Source organism: Trichosurus vulpecula, chromosome 3 (genome assembly GCF_011100635.1).
Source record: "Trichosurus vulpecula isolate mTriVul1 chromosome 3, mTriVul1.pri, whole genome shotgun sequence".
Lineage (NCBI taxonomy): Eukaryota > Metazoa > Chordata > Mammalia > Diprotodontia > Phalangeridae > Trichosurus > Trichosurus vulpecula.
Window position 1 is genome coordinate 403,149,903 of NC_050575.1, and position 24,211 is coordinate 403,174,113.

The window sequence follows — 24,211 nt, forward strand, 5'->3', positions numbered from 1 at the left end:
GGGCTAGGCTCTCCTCTGCTCCCTGGGTACTTTCCCTGAGGAGATCATCCTTCACAGCCTTTTAAAAACCCGTTTTCATTCCCTCTCCTAGGCATAAACCACATGGGATCCCTCTTTCCCCTGTATGCATCCCTTCGATCATTCCACCCAGCATCTGTGGCTCCCGTAGGCTCCCGGTGGATGCGGACATGGCCAGGTTATCCCCAAACTTCGGGACTCGGTCCCAGATCCTCTTTTTCTCCTCAGTGGTACAAGAAGTGGAGAGAATATAAACGTTTCCCCAGGACAAATCACACAGGAGAGGGGCAGCTCTGAAATACTCTACAAACTTACTAGGATTTTCAGAGTATTATTGGCCAAGTCTTTGCTTAACCTGGGTGAGATCAGTTATTGAAAAAGGAACGTGCACCAGAATCGTTCCTCCAGTGGAATCTGCTACTTCCCGTAAAGGGAATAGTTTGGGGGGGAATCTGACTAATCAAGGCCCTGGCATTGAGGAAATTAGAGAAGCCCTGCTTAGTAGAGGAAGCAGTGGGGAGCGAGGGATTCTGGGAAACTGAGTCCGGCTGCGGAAGTCTAGGTGACAAACGACCACCAGATCCGGTTGGCTCACGGCCTGCTGGGAAATGGAGTCCGGAAGTGTCCCTGGCAGTGACACCTGGAAATGGAGGTTAAGCGGACCAATGGGCAGGCGGCGCCGGCGGGTAAGGGGGTGGGTCATCCTATAGAAGCCGGCTAGCTTCCTGGCCTTACCTCAGAGGGAGAAGAGGCTGAGGGAGGAGCTGGAGAGATACCGGAGAGGGTAGGAGCTCCAGGAGCTGAAGCCCGTGGGCCTGAAAGAAGGGCATCGTCAAGTAAGTCAGGGATGTCTTATTCCGCCTTTGCTGCAGCAAATTCAACTCAGAGCGCCCTACACTGTTCCCGCAGCTCCGGGTCGTGGGAAAGGGACAGAAAAGCTTGCACGGAGGGAACTTCTGTCAGTCTCCCTTCCCCGCGGGAAAACAGCCTTAGCTGTGAAATGGCATTATAATGTAGAGTGCCGCACACAGGCCATTTCCCCTGGTCCTTTGGTTGTTCTGGACCCAGGCAGTGTTGCAAAAGGACACAAGGCGCTTCTTCTCAAGGTCCTGAAGACCGAGTTTTTTTTCCCACTTGTCTGAGAGAGCTCCAGGGGCAGAGTCCCGGGGATAGAGGGGGACTGACGCACTCTGCCGCTAAGTCACCAGAGCTCCTGGAGTCTAATTCGCCCGACCAGCGTCCTGGAAGATGGAGTGAGAAAGTGGCAACGTGTTCCCCAAAACGAGGCGTCCCTGCCAGAAAAGGGGAATTAGGCCGAAGCCTGTTGGAGGCTCGATCCAATGGTCCCTGCAAGCCTTGCCTAGGGTGCTTGAGGAGGGGAAGCTTACCTTGACCTGGGCGAGGCTTGAGACCTCAAACTGTGCCCCACATTGGGCCCCAGAAGTGCTGAGGGACAAACCCAGGGACACCTCAGGAATCCTGAGAGTAAAGTTCCCAGGGAAGGGTCGCCTGGAATGAATTCTCTAACACAAACTGTCTTTAAGTCAAGTTGGCAAAAGTTTGTTGTTAGGCTTTACAGTGAGCAGGAGTGCTTACGGAACCTGCAGTCTTAAAGGGGATCCAGGGGAAGATTATATAGGTTAAATTGTAGTAAGACATGTGCCAAATATGCTGATTAGCTGTTTGCGGGGGCATTAGGGAGTGGTTAAGTAGTGGTTAGTTCTTAAAGGAAAAAGCACATTTAGCATCTACCACAAAGGCATTTTACCCAGAGTCCACTGGGAAATAATAACCCAGGGGGAGGGGGACTCCATGAAGGTGTGGTTTTGGGCCTGAAATGTCACTAAGTCAAGTAATGGTCAGGGGTGACTGGGAAATACCCAGGCTGCCTTCCTCAGTGTCTAGTTAGACAAGATAAACTTAATGCAGTATACACATGTCTAGGTCTAGGATAGGTATAACAGGTCACTGAGTATTAAATATCTTTATGACCCCCTACACGGCCAGTTCAGCCAGTACACAGCTGGTTCAAACTAAAATATTGTATAGGTGCAGCTGGCTACTGTATCAGGGAGAGAGATAAATGTTTTTGTTGGAGCATTCTGTCCTTGAGCTGGAGAGAAACTGTGAGAATGTGTTTTGAGGCTAGGGAGAGATGTGATTTTGAAACTGGGGTCCAAGCACAGGAACCCAAGCACCGTATCAGCTTTAGGTTTTATTCTCCGACCTGAGGGCAGGGCCTTACCCTCTGTAAATCTCTGTAGGCCAGCCTCCTGCCCTGGGCTCCTTCTCCCTCCCCAGCTCAGTCTGTAGAAGACCAAGGCCTGCATCAAGCAAGGAGCATGGAAAGAGAGGGAATGGCCCCTGGGAGCTGCAGACCTCCACCCCAGGTGAGTGCACTCTTTCTACAGACTTCACCAACATCAATAAAAAGGGCATTTCCATAGACCAAGAGCATTGTCTGTGAGGCTGGCAATCCCCTACCTATGGATTGTTTCTTTACAAAAATAGGCAGGAAATTGAAAACAGTAGTAAGTTTTCCCTCATGTTCCCTGTCACAAGGAAGACCACTTCACTCATTCCTCTCTGTTCTGTTGGGGTCTTGTCTTTCCTACTAGCTCCCCTCCTCCCTTTATACATAGAACTGCTTCCCCTCCCCATTTGTCTCTTTGGCCAAGATCTCCCTGCCAGACCTGGAAGACAGGACGCTCTGCTTATCCTCCAGGGTCTGAGTTGCACAAACAGCTCTGTCTGGTGCACACTGACTGGCCCTTGTATTGAAGCTGGTTTGATTCTCAGGGTCCACTGAGGGGCCAGTGAAGGTGAAAGGAGCGTTGGGGTGTTCCTGGCCTCTTGCATACTGTGCTCCAATGTTTCTGGAAAATGTGGCAATTCAAGAAAGCAAGTTAAGTTGGCTTCTGGGTTAGATTCACATGTTTAAATGCCCTTATCAGAGTTATTTGGACTAGGCCAAAGAAAAAGGTACCTTCTTTAGCTATTGGTTAATTACCATTTATTGAGGGTCTAGTATTTCTCTTGTTTGAGAGGATATAGGGAAAGGGCTGATTGAGTTTGGGGAACTATTCAAAGTTCTGGAAGTTTTCCTTTCAAATAGTGGAAAGGGGGGAACTGAAGGAAACACTCAGTTCTTGTCAAAGAGGCATTAGGCTCAAAGGCAAATATATAGTGGAGTGAATTACTTTCTCCCCAAAATGCACTTCTGACCATCTTCACAACAGCCCTATATGGTAGGTGTTTTTATTATCTTTGTTTCACAGTTCAGGAGACTGAAGCAAACAGGATTCAATGACTTAACAACCAGGATCACATAAGTAGTCATTGTCTCAGGTTGGATTTGAACTCAGATCTTCATGATTTTCTATCATTTCATAGCTCCATCAACAATGTATTAGCGTACCCATCTTCCACAACACCTCCAACATTGACTGGAGCTGTTTTTTGTCATTTTTGTCAATCTTGTGGACTATGAGATCAAGCTTCCCTGTCGTTTTGGTTTACTTTTCTCTAATTAGTAGTTTGGATCATTTTTTCATATGGGAATACTTGGCTGTTGTTTCTGAGAATTTTTTGTTTATATCTATTGACCGTCTATTGGGGAATGGTTCTTTGTTCTTTCTCAGTTGTTTCAGTGGTGTCTGACTCTTTGGGATACATTGGGGTTTTCTTGGCAGAGATAGTGGAATGGTTTGCTATTTGTTTTTCCAAAGCACTTTACATAGGAGGAACTGAGGCAAACAGTTGAAGTGACTTGTATAGGGTCACATTGCTAGTAAGTATCTGAGACTAAATTTGAACTCAGATCCTCCTGACTCCAGGCCTTGTGGTCTGTCTTCTGTGCCACCTAGCTGTCATTGGTTAATAGTCTTTTTTTAAATAGTATTTCATTTTTCCCTAATTTCATATAAAAACATTTTTTATTCCTAAATTTTGAGGCCACATTTCTCTGCCTCCCTTTCTCTTCTAACCCCTGCTGCATATGGTAAGCTCAAGCCCTTCATTCCCACTTCCTTCATCTTCCCTTTCGCTGCAATAGCTCTTCTTTGCCTCTTTTATGTGAGATAATTCACTGACTTCTACCTTTCCCTTCCTTCTTCTTGGAGTGCAGTTCTCTTTCTCACTCCTTAATTTTGTTTTCTTGAATAAAATCCCATCATATTAAAAGTATACTGTCAATGTATATTCTTTATAATTGCCCTAATGTTCATAAAGGTTTGAAGAGTTACAAGTATTAACTTCCGATGTAGGAATATAAACAATTTAACCTTATTGAATCTCTTCTGTTTTCTCTTTCCTGTTTCTCTTGGGTTTTGTATTTGAAGATCAAATTTTTTCGACTCTGATCTTTTCATCAGTAATGCTTGATTATCCTCTATTTATTGAATGTCTATTTTTTCCCCTGAAGGATTATGCTTAGTTTTTCTGGGCATGTGATACTTAGTTATAATCCTTTGTCTTGCTGAATATTATATTCCACACCCTGTGATTTTTTTAATTAAAAGCTACTCACTTTTGTGTTAGGCTGACTGTGGCTGCATGACATTTGAATTGCTTCTTTCCAGCTGCTAGTACTCTTTTCTCCTTGACCTGGGAGCTTTGGAATTTGGCTATAATATTCCTGGGAGTTTTCACATTGGATTTCTTTTAGGAGGTGATTGGTAGATTCTTTCAATTCCTGTTTTACCCTCTGACTCTTAAGATATGAAGTCTGTTTTCTTTGATAATTTCTTTGCCAAGTAATTACCAAATGAGGTCATTGAAGATCAGACATGACTGAAACAACTGAACAACAATCACATCCATATAGAGTGTATTGTAGAGTATTGTGTAAGATGTTGGTACAAACCTAATTTCCTTCCTGACTGCTTTCCGGTTTTATCAGCAGTTTGTTTTTTTTTTAACCAACTAAGGAGTTTTACCCTAAGCAGTCTTTTTTCCACTTTATCAAACATGGAGTTACTGAGTCCTAATGATTCTGAATCTTCCTTGTTTAATCTGTTCCATTCATCTTCCCCCCCCCCCTCCATTCTCTATTTCTCTCTCTCTCTCTCTCTCTCTCTCTCTCTCCCCCTCTCCCCCTCTCTCTCCCTCTTTTTTACTAGAACTACATGGTTTGGTGACCAATGCTATATACTACAGTTTGATTTGTGGAAGTGCTCTTCCTCCAATATCCTTACTTCTTTTCATCATTCCCCTTGATATTATTGTAGGTCTTTTATTTTTCCAAAGGAATCTTGTTATTTTCTTCAACCCTGTAAAGTTTCTCCTCAATAATTTTGTTGTTATTATTATTGATGTTGTTCAGTCATGTCCAACTCTTTGTGACCCCATTTGGGGTTTTCTTAGTAAAGGTATTGTAGTGGTTTTTCTTTCTCCAGCTCATTTTTCAGATGAAAAAACTGAGGCTAACAGTTAACTTACCTCCCCAAGATCACACAGCTAGTAAGGGTCTGAGGCTGTATTTGAACTCAGATTTTCCTGACTTCAGGCCCAACATTCTGTGTATGCTGCCCCCATGATTTCATTACGATAGTCTTACATGTGTAAATATCTTTAAGTCTCCATTTGAGTTTGAATCTTTTGTTGACCCTGAACCAATTTCCATTCTTACTTCATTATGGAATAAGGGATATATTCATAATTTCTGCCTTTTTACATCTGCTTGCAATATTTTTCTGCCCTAGTCCTTGGTTATTTTTTGCAAAAGTTTCATGGGGTGCAAAGAAACAAATAATGTCTTCAATTCTGATTTTCTTTCTAAAAAATTTTACTCTTTCTTATCATTGAATATCCACTTTTTTTGTCCTGCATCACTAAGCTCATATTTGCAGGATAAATGTCCCTGGCCTGCACATTGAGCTTCACTGCTTTCTGGAACATGTTCTTCCATTATCTCCTCATTTGTAGTCGGTTTGGAGTAGTCTTTCATATTTCATTATCCTTTCCATTATAGTTGAAAGTCTTTCTCCTGATGACTTTTAGAACTCTCTTAGCCTCAAGGACCTGACAGTCTAACAGAGGAAGACAACACAAAAAAAATGATGAAAACGGTGTGGAGTGAGGCAAAGGTACCCCAGGTCAGAGGCTTAGAGAAGTCCCAAAGATGTTAATCCAGGTGAGAAATGAGATTTCTGAAATGAGCTGTCTCCTTAAATGAAGGTTTGGTGTTTATAATCCCATCCTGTGGTGGTGAGAGGTGGATGTGGGAGGCTTGCAAAGGAAAGAGATTTTGCATACCTTTTCTTGGGTGTGAGTTAAGGAATCAGAGATCAGTTCTCAATCAATAAGAGGACAGCCTTCCTGCAACGAAAGCTAATATGATATTATACAATGAAGAATAGTGACTCAAGAGACCCCAGTGAAGCACAAGAATTATAAATTCTTGGGAACCTCAAAGATCAATAAATACCTTATTTGTTTCAAAATAAAATAATAGAAAAAAGGAAGTTAAAGGTGAGATGTTAAAAAATAGACCATGAGTCAGGTGTTTTAAAGAAATCACAATGATAAAAAATAAAGGACAATTTTGTAAATATGATAGAGAATTGTTGCCAAATATCTGAACTTCTGAAAAAGTGAATCATATCCTAATGATGGAAATGGAAGACCATTAAACTCCAAGCACATTGGCGAAACACACATTGTGCATGTAGCAGATTCGAAATATAGATGACTGCTCCCAAGTATCAAAGCATTTTTCAGATTTGGCCAACCACTTCTGTATATGGTCCATCCTCTTGAATTTTGTCTTCCCAAGTTTCCAGAGTTCTAGAGTTATGTGTAGGTCCTTTGAGAAAATTGTCAATATCTTTCTCACGAATTAGCTGAAATACAACCTGTATTAATTAAAATTTGCTTTTTTTAATGCATGAAGGAACCCTTCACAATTACTCTTATTTCTGTGTGACTAAACAGCAGCATATGGATTGATTTTCTGATGCTTGTGCTAATTTTGGCCTGACAACAACACCAAGAAAATACAGGTTTTCTGAAAGGACAAGGATGTCAAGGGAACAGATTTTTTTAAAAAATGAAGGAAGGCAGTCTAATCGTATCAGATCTCAAACTGTGTTATAAAGCCATAATTATCAAAACAATCTGGTACTGGCTAAGAAATAAAGTGATGGATCAGTGGGACAGATTAGATATAAATTACCTTATACTAAATTACCCCAGGAATCTGGTCTATGATAAAATCCAACAATCCAAGTTTATGGAACAAAAACTCATTATTTCACAAAAACTGCTGGGAAAACTGGAAAACATTAAAGCAGAAACTAGTTATAGACCTGCATCTCACACTCTATGCCACAATAAGGTCCAAATGGTGCATGATTCACAAAAGAAGGGTAATACCATAATCAGATTAGGAGAGCATGGAATCATTTATCTGTCCTATCTATGGATAAGGGAAAAATTTATGACCAAACACATGATAGAGAACAATACAAAATATGAAATCCATAATTTTGATCCTGTTTTTTTTTTAGCCCAAACAAAACCAATGGAATCAAAATTATATGAAAAGGAGAGAACTGCAGAACTTTTTTTTTTTTTCCAAAAAAGTATCTCTTGTAAAGGCTTCATTCCTTAAATATATAGGGAACTGAATCTAATTTACAAAAATACAAGTCATTCCCCGATTTATAAATGGTCAAAGGATATGAACAGGCAGTTTTTAGAATAAGAAATCAAAGCTATAATCATGAAAAAAATGCTCTAAATCACAATTGGTTAGAGAAATGCAAATTAAAACAACTCTGAGGCACCAACTAATACCTATCAGTTTGGCTAATATGATAAAAAAAAGGAAAATTATGGAGTTTGGAGGGGATGTGGAAAAAGTGGGACACTAAGGCACTATTGGTAGAGTTATGAACTGATGCAATCATTATAGAGAGCAATTTGGAACTATGCTCAAAGGGCCATAAAACTGTGCGTACCCTTTGATCCAACAATACCATTGCTAAGTTTATAGCCCAAAGATATCAAAATAAAGAGGAAAGGACATATTTATACAAAAATGTTTATAGCAGCTCTTTTTGAGGTGGCTAACAATGGGCAATTGAAGAGATGCCCATCCATTGGAGAATGGCTAAACAATCTGTGGTATATGATTGTGAAGGAATATTATGGTGCTATAAGAAATGATAAGGAGGATGCTTTCATAAAAATCTGGAAATATTTACTTGAACTGATGCAAAATGAAGGGAACAGAACTAGGAGAACATTATATACAGCAACAGCAATATTGTTCATTGAAGAACTGTGAATGACTTACCTATTCTCAGGAATACAATGATCCAAGAAAATCCCAAAGGAATAGTGACAGATCATACTGTCTGCCTCCAGAGAAAGGACTGATATGTTTGCATACAGACTGGAGTATTATATTTTTTGCCATCTTTCTTACATTCTTTTTTTCAAGTCTTTCTGTACAAAATAACTAATACAGAAATGTTTTACATGATTGTACATGTATAACCTATATCTTATTGCTTACTGTCTAAGTTCGGGGGAGGGAATAGAAGGAGGTGGGATAGAATTTGGAACTCAAAACTTTAAAAGCAACAAACACTAAGAATACTAACAGGTAATTGAGTGGGAAAATAAAATATATTTTCAAAAAATATTAAAAGAAAAGATAACATAGGTTCTCCACCATTCAGCATGACACCAGCCATTGGTTACAGCAAATGGGGATATTTTGAGTCTCTTGAATAATTTCACTTACTTTGACAGCACATTTTCAGGTATGTACAGAGAGGTGATGAGGTTGCAAAAAGAAATAACCTTTAAATCAGTTAGTATTTAATTACTTTGATTTATTTTTAGTTTCATTGTAGGATTAAGTTCCCTTATTTGGGAAAAGCTAACTCTAATAGCTAAGCCAAACTAGCATAGATATTCTCCTGAGATGAGGTTACCTACAGATTTAATGAATGCACAGATTGATAAGACTTTATCATTTAGTAGCAGATAAATTATAGTAAGACAAATATCTTTGTAGGTCTAAAATAATCATAGGATTATAAGACTCTCTTCTAAGGCTAAATTCCCCTTTCTGGCTGCTGGAGTAAAGAGGTTGACAAAATTCTAAATTCTTCTTTCTTATCTTAGTGGATAAGCTCCTTTTTATTTTTTCTTCAGCCAAAGGTTAACTCTAAACTGAGTAGTGTAATCTTCTAGGGTTGGGTTTCCCTTTCTGACAGCTGGAGGATGGGATGTGAGTGCTATGTACAAACCACAAGTTCCTCTTTTCCAGTATTTCTTCAAACTGTAGGCTCCTTTAAAGCAATACTTTTGGTGGCAAAATTCATCAAGGACTTCTGGGGTATTCTCACTTTGACAGACAGGTTGATAGACACAGGATAAATCTGGTTCAAGAGAATCCAGGAGGAATAAGTAGTCAGATGACCTGCCTTGTCCAATTGAATTATGTTCAAAATATGTTCCCTAAGATTATTAAATTTTTATCTTCCTCTTCTATCATAATAACAAGCTATGTAAATCACACCTTTATCACAAATTACTGAGAAATTAGTTGACCTTCCTTACTTAAAGATAACCTGTCAACTGTTACATTTGAATCATTGTTTATTGGCAAATTTTTGTTCCTCAGATTATTTTCCATTTCAGATAACTAATTTTACCACTTGACACCTGCTTTGACTAAGATAGTTCTGTGTTTGAGAGGCTCCCGTGGGAAGTGCAGGAGAGAAGAAGTTTTAGGCTGTATACCAAACTGAAGGTCTGCAGAGGTATTGTGCTGCCCTCATTGTTTTATAACTGTGAAAGCTGAAGAGTATACTAGCGCCATGCCAGGGAACTGAATAATTTCCATTTGAATTTTCTTTGGAAGATTCTGAACATCATCTGGCAAGATAAGATGCTGGACACTGAGGTCCTTCCTCAAGTTAAATTGTCAAGCATACACATTCTACTGCAGAGAGCACAACTCTGATGGACTGGGCATGTTGTTCAAATGCCAAAAGTCTCGTTGCCTAAAAGACTGTTTCATGGAGAACACATGCCAAGAAGGCACTCACAAGGTGGTTAGAAGAAGTGATGCAAGGACATTCCCAATTTCTTTCTGAAGTATTTCGTAATCAATTTTGAGTCATGGGAGACATTGGCAAAGGACCACCCAGCATAGCTTGCCCACATAAAAGAAGATGCTGTGTTATGCTAGCAGAGAAGAAGTTCTGTATCTCAAAAGAATGGTGAGATAGGGGCAGCTAGGTGGCGCAGTGAGTAGAGCACTGGCCTTGGAGTCAGGAGGACCTGAGTTCAAAATCCCGCCTCAGACACTAGCTGTGTGACCCTGGGCAAGTCACTTAACCCCAATTGCCCTGCCTTCCTCCCTTCAAAAAAAAAAAAAAAAAGAATGGTGAGATGTACAAATTCAGAGCCATCTCCACCCGAACTGTTCACATGGACTATCTGTTACCAACCTGTGGTAGAGCCTTCAGACACGTACTTTAACCCTGACATAGTGATGTCATATTGGTCTACTTTGAGCACAAAGAACCAGAAAAACAACTATGTAACTAAATATAAAAATAAAATGTTATTGACAAATGATAGCAATCATAAAGGGAAGGCGTAAGATATTTTCACCGTGACATGTTATACCCAGAGTAGCCTCAGACTGTCAATGTAGTAACAGATAACTCTCCTTCACTTGACTGGTAATCTCATCTCCCTCAGTTCAGTCCAGATTGTAATTAGTGTGTCTTATGAATACTTTTCATGTTTTATCTAGATAAGACTGTTTCAGGCTCTCAGGAAATTAACTAGATCTTTTCTTTTTCTTTCCTCTCTTTTCAATAATCAAACATTCCACCACCTCCTATCCCCCAGAATACACTGTCCTTGCCAGCTTCACACAAAATTCACAGAATTTTATTTATACCATCTTGCTTTTATCAGTTCTGATGAGGAAGAAATTTCATATCATCTCTCTTTCTCCTCCAGAGATTCTTCTTCCTTAGAAAAAGCACACACTTTGTCCCAGGTGCCACAGAGAGACGCATTTCATAGTAAGGCATTCCTCAGCTTTATTCCAACTGATCATATCAAATACTTTCCCAATATTTCATTGAACTCTTAATGACAATGGTTTTAAGTGTTGACTCTGATACTAAACAAGGATATGACTTTTTAGGTAAATCCCTTTTCTGTGCTTCGGTTTCCTCCTCTCACTTGATAAGGGTTAGACTACGTGAATTCTAGAGCCTTTTTCAGGTCTAAATCTTGTGATTCTTGCTGGTTTAGGAGTTGGTGACATTCCAGGATGTGGCTGTAGACTTCACCCCAGAGGAGTGGGGCCTCTTAGACCATCCTCAAAAGGAATTGTACAAGGAGGTCATGCTGGAGAATGGCTGTAACCTGCTCTCCTTGGGTAAGGACATTTCCCCTGGCCACTCAGAGTCTGCTATCAAAGGGAATATCTTTATTCCTCAGTGTACTGGCTTTGGAGCATTTATCAGTTACTAGGAAGGGAAAAGTGCTGGTCTCCTGTATACAAGAGACAGGATCCTCCTGATGCCTGGTTTTCCTATAATAGGTCAGTACATTGTGTGATAATAACATGGTTTTTTGTTGCTCCTGAAGCTGCTTCTTGTCAATTCTAGGTAGCTTGAATTCAAAGGCCAGATCAGTGTTGGAGCATCTCAGATGTAGAATTAATTCCATGGATTATTTAGTCCAACCTTTCCCTGGACCTGAATTTTGTCTGCCAAATCTCTGAGAACTGCTCTGGGGGCCTTTCTTTGCAACCCCAACCTCTTTGTGAAGTGCCAAGTATTTCGGATAGCCTTCTTTTTGAGAAGCATCAATTTGTAGCTCACAGTGCCTAGTTATGCCTAGTATGACACATTTGTCCTTAATCATCCTTTCCTTTGTCTCCACATTCCAGCACAGATGGTGGGAAAGGAAGGGAATAAGCCTTTCTGTTCACCTGCTGTTCACCACCTGTTGTGCTTTCTTTACAATGTTATGTTATCAGATGATATTATCATCCCCTTTTGACATTTGAGGAAACTGAAGCAAACAGAGGTTGTGACTTTCCCAGAGGCACACTGCTAGTAAAAGGTCTAAACCCTGGCATTCCAGACTCCAGGCCCAGGGCTTCCTCCATTGTACTACCAGCTGCCTCTAAATTCTAAATAATGGAGACACTGCAATAAGTCCATCCTCCTATCAAGAAGGTGCACCAAGACCACATTTCCTGATTCCAAATTCACTCCATGATCTTCTCTACCACATCTTGCCAATGCTCCGTAAAATAAATGCTATGGAAACCACATTTAAGGATTTCTGGGAACCATCCTGTGCTCCTTGTTTGCATGCCCCTATCAATGGCAGGAGTAACAGACTGTCCAAGAATCAGAATTTGACTAAGCTTCATTGAGTTGCCCAACAGGAGAATCTCACCAGAAGAGGCCATGACTCACTGAATGAACAGTGACAAGGTTTTTATAGGTTTGAGGGAGTGAGGAGTTGGATAGGAGACAGGAGCCAAAGCTGATTCATCAAAAAGGAGTGAATCTCAAAGTGGAGTAGCTTTATATGTACACTGTTTTCCAAGTTTTTCTCCATGCTCATCCCTGATTCCCCTTGTTCAGGGCTTCCAGTTCCCAGAGAATATTTGATTTCTTATTTGGAGGAAAGGGAAGTACCATGGATTCTGGAACAAGAAGCCCTGAGAAGCTCCTGTCCAGGTGAGTGAGGTCAAAGCAGGTATATGAGAGCTGTGATTCTTGGTGTTGTGGCAAAGCAATGCTACATTTGGGGGCAGGAAGACCTGCCTTGGAATTCTTTTTCAGACACTTTTAGCATTTGGTCTATCGACAGGTCACTAAACTTTACCCAATCAGTCATAATTTCGTCTTCTGTAAAATAAGGAAGTTGGACACCATGGCAATTAAGTTCTCTCCCAGTGATAAATCTATGATCCTAGAAAAAGTCATTATTTGGAATTTGGGGGAATGGAACTTTCCTCAGAGTTCAAAATGGGGTTAGGCTTTCAATGTGGGCTCTTTCTTAGACTTTTTTCAAGTCAGTGAACATTAGGTTTCTGCCATGTGCCAGACCTTCTCTTATACCCCAGAGATGTAAAGAGGTACAAGAAACACACCAGCTCTCCTGGAGTTCAGACTTTTGGGGCAGAGGACATTCCAACAACAATGTAGAAACTTGTTATGGATGAGACAAATTGGAACTCATTGGGAGAGTGAAGGCATTAAAGTGAAGGAGAACTGGAAAGGCTTATTGTGGAGGGTAGGCTCTAGCTGGGGCTTCAGGGAAGCCAGGGTGAGCATTCTAGGAAACGCATTCTAGGAAAGCACATAGAGTCAGGAGGTAGAGTGTCCTCCCTGTTCACATAAAAGAAAGGAGGCCCATATCACTGGGTTTTAGAAAGTTTGGTGGGGATATGAGGTAAAAGAAAATTAAAGAGTAGGAGAGGGGTAGGTAAAGAAGGCATAGGTGATTAATAGACCTAGAGAATATTTTATATTTGATCCTCTTCCTAGGAAGACTCAAGAGGTTGTTGAGGACATGTTAAGATAGTCAGTCAAGAACTAAGAAGATGACCTTTGATAAGTGGGTGGAGGAATGCCTGGACTGAGGGGAGACTTGAGGCAATTGGAGCAAGCAACACGTTCTTGCAGTACCTTAGGGGTGAGGTGTTTGGGGCCTGAGCCAAGATAGTGGTAGCATTGGAGAGAAGGGGTGTATGGGAGAGATGTTACCTGTGATGAACCATAGGACTTTGCAGCAGATTGAATATGGGTCAGAAGTGTGTGAGAGAGTCAGTGAGGAGTGCATGACACCTCATTTGGGAGCCTGGACTGTGGGGAAGATGCCTTGGAGAGCATTAGGAAAGTAGGAAGATGGCAAGGTTGGGGGAAAGAGAATAAGTTTGGTTTGGGAAACAATGAGAGGAGTGTCACTAAGAGAGAGAGAGAGATGGGGTGGGGGTGATGGACTGTTAAAGGCTGGAGAGAAGGCAAGAAGGACGAGAATGAAGAAATGGCCAGTTGATTTAGCCAGGTTTGAGATTTTTGGCAGTTTTGGAGAGAGGAATTTCAGCTGAACAATGAAGTTGGGAGCTAGATGGCAGAGAATTTCAGAGAAGTCAGAGGAAAGGAGGTGGAGACACCAGTTGTAACTGGGCATTTCCAGCTGTTTAGCCAAGAAATGGAAGAAAGATATTGGAAAATATTTCTTGGGTTGATTGGATCAAGTGACCATATTTTGAGGATTAGAGAGAAATGGTTTTATTTGTGGCAGTAGGGAAGGAGTCATTAGTGTGGGAGAGGCTAGAAAGTAGTGAAAAAGGGGATGCTGGAGAGGCAGCATCATGAGGAAGATGATGTTCTGGAATGCGATGTGTTACACATGGAAAGGAGTTTGCTTTCGCTAGCAGAAAGAGGACCATTTCATCTGCTAGTGGTGTCAAAAAGGAAAAAAGTGGCACTTAGTGTATGGAAGATGAGGATAATATAGCTCTTGATATGTATCTAATTTTTTCAACAAAAAAATAGAAGGCACATTTCTCTTCTGAGAAGGTGAGTCAGAGGTGGACAGTGGGAGCAAGTAGTGAGGGACTGTGTGGAAAGAATGAAAAGAATTGGAAAAGCTGCTGTGGTGAATGAGATGGGGAGTCAGTTATGTGGCTTTCAGTCATTTCTGACACTTCATGATCCCATTGGGGGTTTTCTAGGCCAAGATACTGGAGTGATATGCCATTTCCTTTTCAGGCTCATTTTACAGATGAGGAAACCAAGGCCAAGAGGCCTGAGTGAGTTGGGCAGAGTATCAAAGCTAGTGAGTGTGTGAGGCTGGATTTAAACTTGAGTCTTCCTAATCAGTACTCTCTCCACCCACCACCTAGCTACCCAAGGGAGTCAGGGAGATGTCAAAGGATAGCCTTGCCGCAGTGAAGTCCACCCTGAAATTACAGAGCCTAAATTTGTAGTGGAGCCAGGCAGCCTGGATTTGTGTTTTTCTCTCTGTCCATTCAGCAGCATCTAAGGACTAGCAAAGGGTGTTGCCTTACTTAGAATTAATTCAAGGCTGTGCTTTACATAAATCCATCACCTTGTGTCCCTCCCTTGATCTCTGAGGCTCGATCTTTGGCCCATTCTTGGAGAATTGTTGGCCAGATTCATTGAGTTGACAGGCACTCTGAGTTTGGGGAAGTGGGAAGTAGAAATTCCCAGGTGTTTCATAGTATGGGATGCTTCAGGAACCTAAAAAGAAGTCTCTGGGATCTTCACTGTGGGTCTGGTTAGGTCCCATCAGTGTTAGAACCAGACCAAGATCACTCAAATAGGAGATAAGGTGCATGAAAGAGACAGAAACAGGGCTGAGGCCAGAACCTGCATTTTGCCAAATAAGACAGACCAGAGGTAGAAACTAGGGCCTGCTGTCACCCTTGGGCTCAGTCAGTCAGTTAGTAAACATGGATTAAGCACTTCCAGTTTTCTAGGCCCCTCACCAGGCTTTAAGGAGGGAAAAGCCAGTCCCTGCTGTTAAGGAGTTCCCAAACTGGCATACAAACATGGGGATGGTTGAGAAGAAGCAGCAGATCAGGAACCTTGATCTTAGCTGATCCAGTGAAAGCAGAGTGTTTTGGAGTGGAAAGCCCTCTAGTTCAGTGTGATACAGTGGAATATAAGGGAACTCAAGGAGTGAAGCTAGTAATAGTTTAAGAAGGAGAATAGAATTAGGGAGGAAATCAAAACAAGAATGAGAAAAATTTCAGGTACACAAAGATATTGCAGGTTCAGTTCCAGAGTTCTGCGGTAAAGTGAATATTGCAGTCAGGCGAGTTACCTGATTTTTTGGTTTTTCAGTGCCTATAAAAGTCATGTTTTCAATGTACTATTGTCTATTACAAGCACAACACTATTTTGTTTTTAAAAGGTACATATTTTAATTTAAAAATATTTTATTGGTAATAAAAGCTCAGTATAAGTCTTCAGTGAGTTTTACTATTCTTGCTGGTGGAAGCTTTGCCCCAATTCATGGCTGCTGACTGATCAGGGTGGTGGTGGTTCAGAGTTGTAGGTTGCCATGGGAATTTCTTAAAAATAAGGAAACAGTGAAGTTTATCACATTGATGGACTCTTCTTATCCCTTCAAAATAAAGCCCCATTGTAGGGTTATCAATTGGACTAATTTCAACATTTTTGTGTGTCAAGGAATAGGAAGATTCAAAGAAAGGGAGAGAAAAGTTGAAAATGCAAAAGTAAAATTTCTTTTTTCTTAAAAAAAAAAAGCAGAGCAAAAGTGAGTGCAATAGAGAAAGACCATCTAGTTCCATGGACAGAACATCCCCACTTGCATGGTTGGAGGTCTAGTTTCAGCAGCAGGGTTATTGGTCAGGTCACTCAGCCATTCTAATTTAGGCTCATGGCCTGACTTGAGAATGTAATGAAAATACTGGGTCTGTCAGTGTCACAGGTGTTTCTGAGGATCTTATATGATTGTGTGTGAAGCTCTTTGTAAGTCAAGTTATCTTGCAGATGTGAGCTAATGGCACTTTCAAATGATTAATTCTGTCCATTTCACTTTGAAGACTTTTCTTTTCACCTGGGGAAGTAGGATATAGATTAGTTTAGTTTCTTGCAGTGGAGGGAAAGGATTATAATTACATATGTGTACATGTGTCTCTGTATGTATTTCTTACTGTTATTTTCTTGTAGAAGGAGAGATTGGACCTGAAATAAGAGAGACTACTGAAAAGCTAAGGATTTCTGTGAAAGAAACTCACAAAGAAAGCTTCATGTGTGATGTTCCCTGTGACTTTACTGGGAGAAAAATCTGTGCTGTTTTTCACAGAATCCACACAAGAGAGAAACCTTATGATTGTCATCATTGTGGGAAAGACATGAGTCAGCAGTCATCCCTGATTTGCCATCAAAAAACTCATACTGGAGAGAAACCACTTAAGTGTCATGAATGTGCTGAAACTTTTAGTGAACACTCATCCTTCATTTTTCATCACAGTATTCACAGTGACAAGAAACCTTATGAATGTAATCAGAGTGGAAATTCCTGGAGCTGCAGCTCTAGTCTTGGTGTACATCAGAGCATCCGCCCTGGAGAGAAACCTGATGAATATGGTAAATACAGAAAGGCATTCACACAGAGCTCCAAACTTACTCAACATCAGAGAATCCACACTAGGGAGAAACCTTATGAGTGTAATCAGTGTGGAAAGACTTTCACAAAAAACTCTAGTCTTACTGTACATCAGAGAATCCACACTGGGGAGAAACCTTTTGAATGTAATCAATGTGGAAAGGCTTTTACACAGAGCTCCAAACTTACTGCACATCAGAGAATCCACACTGGGGAGAAACCTTACAAATGTAATCAATGTGGAAAGGCTTTTGCAGAGAGGTCCAAACTTGCTGCACATCAGAGAATCCATACTGGAGAGAAACCTTATGAATGTAATCAATGTGGAAAGGCTTTCAGAATAAACTCCCACCTTGCTGCACACCAGAGAATCCACAGTAAAAAGAAACTTTATGAATGTGATCAATGTGGAAAGGCTTTCAGAGAGAACTCCAAATTTGCCCTACATCAGAGAGTTCACAATGGGGAGAAACCTTATGAATGCAATCAATGTGGAAAGGCTTTCACAGAGAGCTCCAGTCTTGCTGCACATCAGAGAATCCACACTGGGGTGAAACCTTATGTATGTAATCAATGTGGAAAGACTTTCACAAAAAACTCTAGTCTTACTGTACATCAGAGAATCCACACTGGGGTGAAACCTTATGAATGTAGTCAGTGTGGAAAGGCTTTCACACAGAGCTCCAAACTTGCTGCACATCAGAGAATCCACACTGGGGAGAAACCTTATGAATGTAATCAATGTGGAAAGGCTTTCCGAATCAACTCCAAACTTGCTGCACATCAGAGAATCCACACTGGAGAGAAACCTTATGAATGTAGTCAGTGTGGAAAGGCTTTCCGAATCAACTCTAAACTTGCTGCACATCAGAGAATTCACACTAGAACGAAACTTTATGAATGTGATCAATGTGGAAAGGCTTTCAGAGAGAACTCCAGACTTGCCCTACATCAGAGAATCCACAATGGGGAGAAACTTCATGAATGTAATCAATGTCGAAAGGCTTTCACACAGAGCTCTAGTCTTGCTGCACATCAGAGAATCCACACTGGGGAGAGACCTTATGAATGTAATCAATGTGGAAAGGCTTTTACAAAAAACTCTAGTCTTACTGTACATCAGAGAATCCACACTGGGGAGAAACCTTATGAATGTAATCAATGTAGAAAGGCTTTTACACAGAGTTCCAAACTTGCTGAACATCAGAGAATCCATACTGGGGAGAAACCTTATGAATGCAATCAGTGTGGAAAGGATTTCACGCAGAGCTCCAGTCTTGCTGTACATCAGAGAATCCACACTGGAGAGAAACCATATGAATGTATTCAATGTGGAAAGACTTTCAGAATCAATGCCCAACTTGCTGCACATCAGAGAATCCACACTAGAAAGAAACTTTATGAATGTGATCAATGTGGAAGGGCTTTCAAAGAGAACTCCAAACTTGCCCTACATCAGAGAATCCACAATGGGGAGAAACCTTATGAATGTAATCAGTGTGGAAAGGCTTTCACAGAGAGCTCGAGTCTTGCTGCACATCAAAGAATCCACACTGGGGAGAAACCTTATGTATGCAGTCAATGTGGAAAGGCTTTCACACAGAGCTCCAATCTTGCTGCACATCAGAGAATCCACACTGGAGAGAAACCTTATGAATGCAATCAATGTGGAAAGTCTTTCAGAATCAACTCCAATCTTGCTGCACATCGGAGAATCCACACTAGAAAGAAACTTTATGAATGTGATCAATGTGGAAAGGCTTTCAGAATAAACTCCCACCTTGCTGCACATAAGAGAATCCACAATGGGGAGAAGCCTTTTGAATGTAATCAGTGTGGAAAGGGTTTCACAGAGAGTTCCAGTCTTGCTACACATCAGAGAATCCACACTGGGGAGAAACCTTATGAATGTAGTCAATGTGGAAAGGCTTTCACACAGAGATGCAATCTTGCTGCACACCAGAGAATCCACACTGGGGAGAAACCTTATGTATGTAATCGATGTGGAAAGGCTTTCTATTCTAGCTCCAATCTTGCTGCACATCAGAGAATCCACAATGGAGAGAAACCGTATGTATGTAATCAATGTGGAAAGGCTCTCAGTTCCAACTCTAGTCTTACTGTGCATCAGAGAATCCACACTGGTGAGAAACCTTATGAATGTAATCAATGTGGAAAGGCTTTCAGAATCAACTCCAAACTTACTGCACATCAGAGAGTCCACACTGGGGAGAAGCCTTATGAAAGTAATCAATGTGGAAAGAGTTTTACACAGACCTCCACTCTTGCTATACATCAGAGAATCCGCACTGGAGAGAAACTTTATGAATGTAATCAGGTGGAAAGGCTTTCAATTTAAGGTATAGTCTTGCCTTACATGAGAGAATCCACACTGAAGAGAAACCTTATTAATGTAATCAAAGTGGAAAGACTTTCAGTTTCAGCTGTAGTATTGTACATCAGAGAAACCACCCTGGGGAGAAACCTTATGAAAGTAATCAATGTGGAAAGGCTTTCACACAGAGCTCCAATCTTGCTGTACATCAGAGAATCCACATTGGAGAGAAACCTTATGAGTGTCATCAATGCAGAAAAGCTTTCAATTTAAGCTATAGTCTTGCTGCACATCAGAGAATCCGCACTGGAGAGAAACCTCATGCACATAATCAGTATGGAAAGGCTTTCAGAATCACCTCCCAACTTGCTGCACATCAGAGAATCCACCATAGAAAGAAATTTGTGAATGTGATCAATGTGGAAAGGCTTTCAGAGGGAACTCCAAACTTGCCCTACATCAGAGAATCCATGCTCTGGAGAAACCTTATGAATGGAATCAATGTGGAATGGCTTTCACACAGAACTCCAATCTTCCTCTACATTGGAAAATCCACACTGGAGAGAAACCTAATATGATAAAACCTTTTATGTAGACTCTCACTTTGTTATAGAAATCTGATGCAAGCAAAGCCCAAGAGACATAATTTCTGGATTTAATTAATTATTGCTAGTGAATAATTAACAAAAGAATGATTGTTTAGGTATCTCCTGTAAACTGAAGATGAATCATGGAGGCCTCTCAGCACTTATATGCCCTTAGATAAATGGGTGTAACCAGCAGGCATAAAACAATTCTGATTGATTAAAACTTAATGAGAATGAGTATTATAATGAGAGCTGGACTTACTCTGCTGAGTGACTGGGGCATATGAGTCATGACTCCATCTTGGACAGAGAGACTTGTCTCTATCCAGATCAACCTTGCCTAGTGCAATGTAGACCTGAGGGGAATCCATTTTCCCTCAGACTTGTCTGACTAAAACACAATGGGCCTGAATTCACCTAGACTAAAATCTCTTTACCTTTTGGTCAGATCTAAACTTTCCCAGTTGGCCAAGTCTTGTCCAAGATTTCATCTCGTTATTATCCTTACCTTGCAAAGGTTGGCAGAATCACCTATAGGGTCTGATTTCTGAATGAGGAAGTGGAAAGTAGGAAAAAGCTTAATCCTAATTCAATAATTGGCTATTAATATGAGAGAAATAATTTCACATTAGAGCATCCATTCTAGAAGACATATCTCTGTAATATCATCAATATGGAAAGTGTTCAGGCTGAAGTCATCCTTTATTTCCCATCAGAATTCACATGATAGAAATCATATTCCTATAATGAATGTGAGAAGACATGCAGATGCACTATAGAGCTTGTTAGACATCAGAAATTTCATCTTATGAACAAGCCGTGTTAGAAATACACTTGATATTGAAATTCTGGTATCAAGGACAATTTGTTGTTATTGAGGAATCCAAAGGAATTGTAAATGTTCCTGGCCAGGAGCGGACTCTGCCCTTCTTTAGGAAGAGGGACTACTGCTTACAAAAATGAGATCAGCTTTATAGTGTTAGACTGATGAAGATTGATACACCATCAACTGAGTACCTCCCCTCAAAGAGCAGATTGGTCCACTTCACTCTTCCTGATATACCTCTTCACATGTTCTCTCCTTGATAGATGTAAGCATGTTTCCCTCCCCTCATCATTTGTCCCATGTTCAAACATGGTGGAAAACTCCTCCCTGTGGGTGTATAAGGTAACATTCAATTAGCCAATTAAGCATGCTTGGTAGCCATTTCACCCAGTTTTCTCCTGAACCCTGATCATTATCTGGCCGGTTTAGACCAGTTTTCCTAACATCCTGAATCTTTGGTTTTCAGAAAGCCATTATCTGTTCTATCATTGGTTGGGTCCATCTACCTTAGTCAATTTTTATTCCCTTCTTTATTCAAGCTGACACTTCATTAATTATTCTGTGGAACTTAATTAACTCTTCTGTGGAAACCTAACTTTCCCTAACTTTAATACTCTCTCACAGCCCTATGTGGAGTGAGTTGGGAAGGTTTGCAGCCAGAGATCATCCCTTTGTTTACATCAAGGATTCATAGTAGAGAGAAGACTTATGAATGTGCTCCTTTTCCTGGAAAAGGCAGGTACTATGCTTGACTCAAGTGTTCTACCTTAAATGAGGCTATGATAGTCTCCTTGTTTCTTTTTGGCTCTTTTTCTGTTAAATGTGTTTGCTAGATATGTTTCCTGCAGGCTTAGTACCATCCACCTGCAGATGCCTGATTGCTTCAGCTGGATGTCACCCCTGGCATATCCACAACTGTGACGTGTCATCCCTGGACCTGGCTTCAACCAAGCTCCAGGTGCCAGCTAAAGAACTGACCTCTTCAATGGGATGCTGGATCTCTTCAGCTAGGGACAGCTCTATGCCCAATTTCAGCAGGAAGAAGCCATGGAGTATGAGACCTTTGCCCACTAATTAACCCAGGATTTTGAACCCCATTCGTTTGAGGGGAGAATGGTGATAATTGATTTATGTATTATTTTGTGTTATCCTTGTTATATTGTTGTAAAGTTCTGTTGACACCAATTAACCCAAAACTCCTCTTGACCTCTGTAATGGATAAGAAATATCTTGGGGCTAAAATAATGGTAATGTAAATTTAAATATCTTTCCCACCCATTAATAGGCCCATGTGACCTGCTTATGTCCCAGGAAGCCTCAGTCACATGTGGTGGGAGGAGCTGGCTGAAATGGAACTGAAAGGTTGTAGCAGGAAATGCTCATAGTGAGTTAGAACTATGGGAGGAGAGGATCACAGGCAAGGAGTCAGCTAGGATTTGTGAGTGTTTTTTGGGAAGGCCCCAGTAGGGGCCAGAGATATCAATTGGCTCCCTGCTGTGATAATGTACGCTAACTTCTTTGGTGCTATGAGGAATTGGATTTACTGGTTGTGGGATTGGGTTTTCTGGTATCTGAATAAATACTGGCTTGGTTCTGCCTTCTATATGGAGAGCCTTTTATATTTTGTGATTCAGAACTATGATTGCATATTCATGGTCACCATCAGTGTTGTGAATATTGCCTTGCTAATAAAACAACAAGCACACAAACGTACATGTAAGCTAAAAACTGGCATACAGGATATGATTAAAAGAAGGAAGGAGCTAGGATGAAGAGGAATTGAAAAAGGCTTCCTACACAACAGCAGGTGGGATTTTGATAGAGACTTGAAGGAACCTGGAAGCCCAAAAGGAAGAGGCAGAGAATTCCAGCCATTTTGGAGAGCCAGGGAAAATGCCCTGAGCCTAGAGATGGAGTTTCTTCTTTCTGGCATAACAAGGACACCAGTGTCACTGGATCCAAGGGTAGGTAACAGGAAGTGAGGTTTAAGAAGAGTTAAAAAGTTGGTGAAGTCTAGGTCATGGTGAACTGTTAGAGCAAAAGCAAAATCCTCAGATAAGATTTTGGGGAATTGCTGGTCAATAAATGTTTATTCAGCCCCTAATTTGTGCCAGGCACCGTGTTAAGGCCTGGGGATTCAAATAGAAAAGAAGATTGTGCTGTCCCAATGGCATTTACGCTCCTTTCAAATATAAATTTATTTTTTTTTTCAGTTTTCAACATTCTGTGTGGGATGTAAGACCCTCACCAATTAAAAATTAATAAGGAGCCATCTCAGGATGGGAACAGAAATAAATTTTATTCAATTCTCGAGAACTGGGCATCCTCTGCTAGCACAGAAACAGCAAAGGAGGCGCTTTACGACGAGCAAAGCACCCATAATTATACCTAACACAAGGGAATTCCCACCCACCTCTGTCCCTTCTCACCATTGGCTGGGAGGTGGGTTTACAATCTGACCATGAAAGCTAGACAAAGAACTGGGAAATTGAGGCACGGAAACTCCCAATTCCCATTCCCTTAGTTAATGACTACAACTGAGGTGACATCTATAAATCTAAAGAAGGAGAATAGGATAAGGGGAGGGGGAGACCCTCTCCATTCTTTACAGTAGAGAAAAACAGGTCATTATGACCTTGTTCTTACTGAGCAAATCTTTAAACCAGAACCAGAAGAAAGAACAAAAAGTTTTCGGGTAAATTTTTCTCAGAGGCTGAGCCATCAGACTCACGGCCTCAGAATTTTTCCACTTCCCTGATTTTTAAATATTTCTTTGTGTATATATACATATATATATGTATATATACATACATACATATATATATATACACATGTTTTCCCTGTGAAGTCTTCACATGTTATTTACCTTGCACAATTCCCTTCCACAAGACTGTGAATTCATGCTCCTCAGAGGATTTGGGAGCCAGGTTAGTGAACCCCTTTAAGGCTTCAACTGACCTGCCAGGAAAATGGCTGGGTTCTCCTCAGGTCCCTGGGTACTTTCTTTGAGGAGATCATCATTCATAGCCTTTTAAAATCCCATTTTCATTACCTCTACTTGGCATAACAACATAGGATCCCTCTTTCCCTTGTCTGCATCCCTTCCATCATTCCACCCAGGATCTGCAGACTGGACAGCTGTGGCTCCCATAGGGTCCCAGTGGGTGAGAACATGGCTGGGGCCAAACTTTAGGGCTCGGTGGCTGATGCACTTCTCAGTGGTACAAGAAGTGTAGAAAATGATTTTAATGTAGCCCCACGACAAATCAC

The 24,211-nt window shown here is 41.0% G+C and overlaps 1 protein-coding gene across 1 annotated transcript; it reads left to right on the forward strand.

Moving 5' to 3' along the window:
* The first annotated feature begins 784 nt into the window (after nucleotides 1-784).
* Nucleotides 785-22,537, forward strand: LOC118843940 (zinc finger protein 420-like). The gene is made up of 7 exons (XM_036751738.1): nucleotides 785-854; nucleotides 2,283-2,408; nucleotides 11,314-11,440; nucleotides 12,666-12,761; nucleotides 16,755-17,015; nucleotides 17,184-19,531; nucleotides 19,675-22,537. Exons 2-7 carry the CDS (start codon nucleotides 2,361-2,363, stop codon nucleotides 20,104-20,106), a joined length of 3,312 nt encoding a protein of 1,103 aa, XP_036607633.1. The 5' UTR covers nucleotides 785-854; nucleotides 2,283-2,360; the 3' UTR covers nucleotides 20,107-22,537.
* The last annotated feature ends 1,674 nt before the right edge of the window (nucleotides 22,538-24,211 follow it).

What these genes read in the sequence shown, in the direction of transcription:
- LOC118843940 (XM_036751738.1), top strand. Translation starts at nt 2,361, where the DNA reads ATGGAAAGAGAGGGAATGGCCCCTGGGAGCTGCAGACCTCCACCCCAG. An exon ending in GCTGCAGACCTCCACCCCAG is followed by an intron (nt 2,409 to 11,313) that starts GTGAGTGCACTC and finishes TTGCTGGTTTAG; the next exon opens with GAGTTGGTGACATTCCAGGA. An exon ending in ACTTAAGTGTCATGAATGTG is followed by an intron (nt 17,016 to 17,183) that starts CTGAAACTTTTA and finishes ATGGTAAATACA; the next exon opens with GAAAGGCATTCACACAGAGC.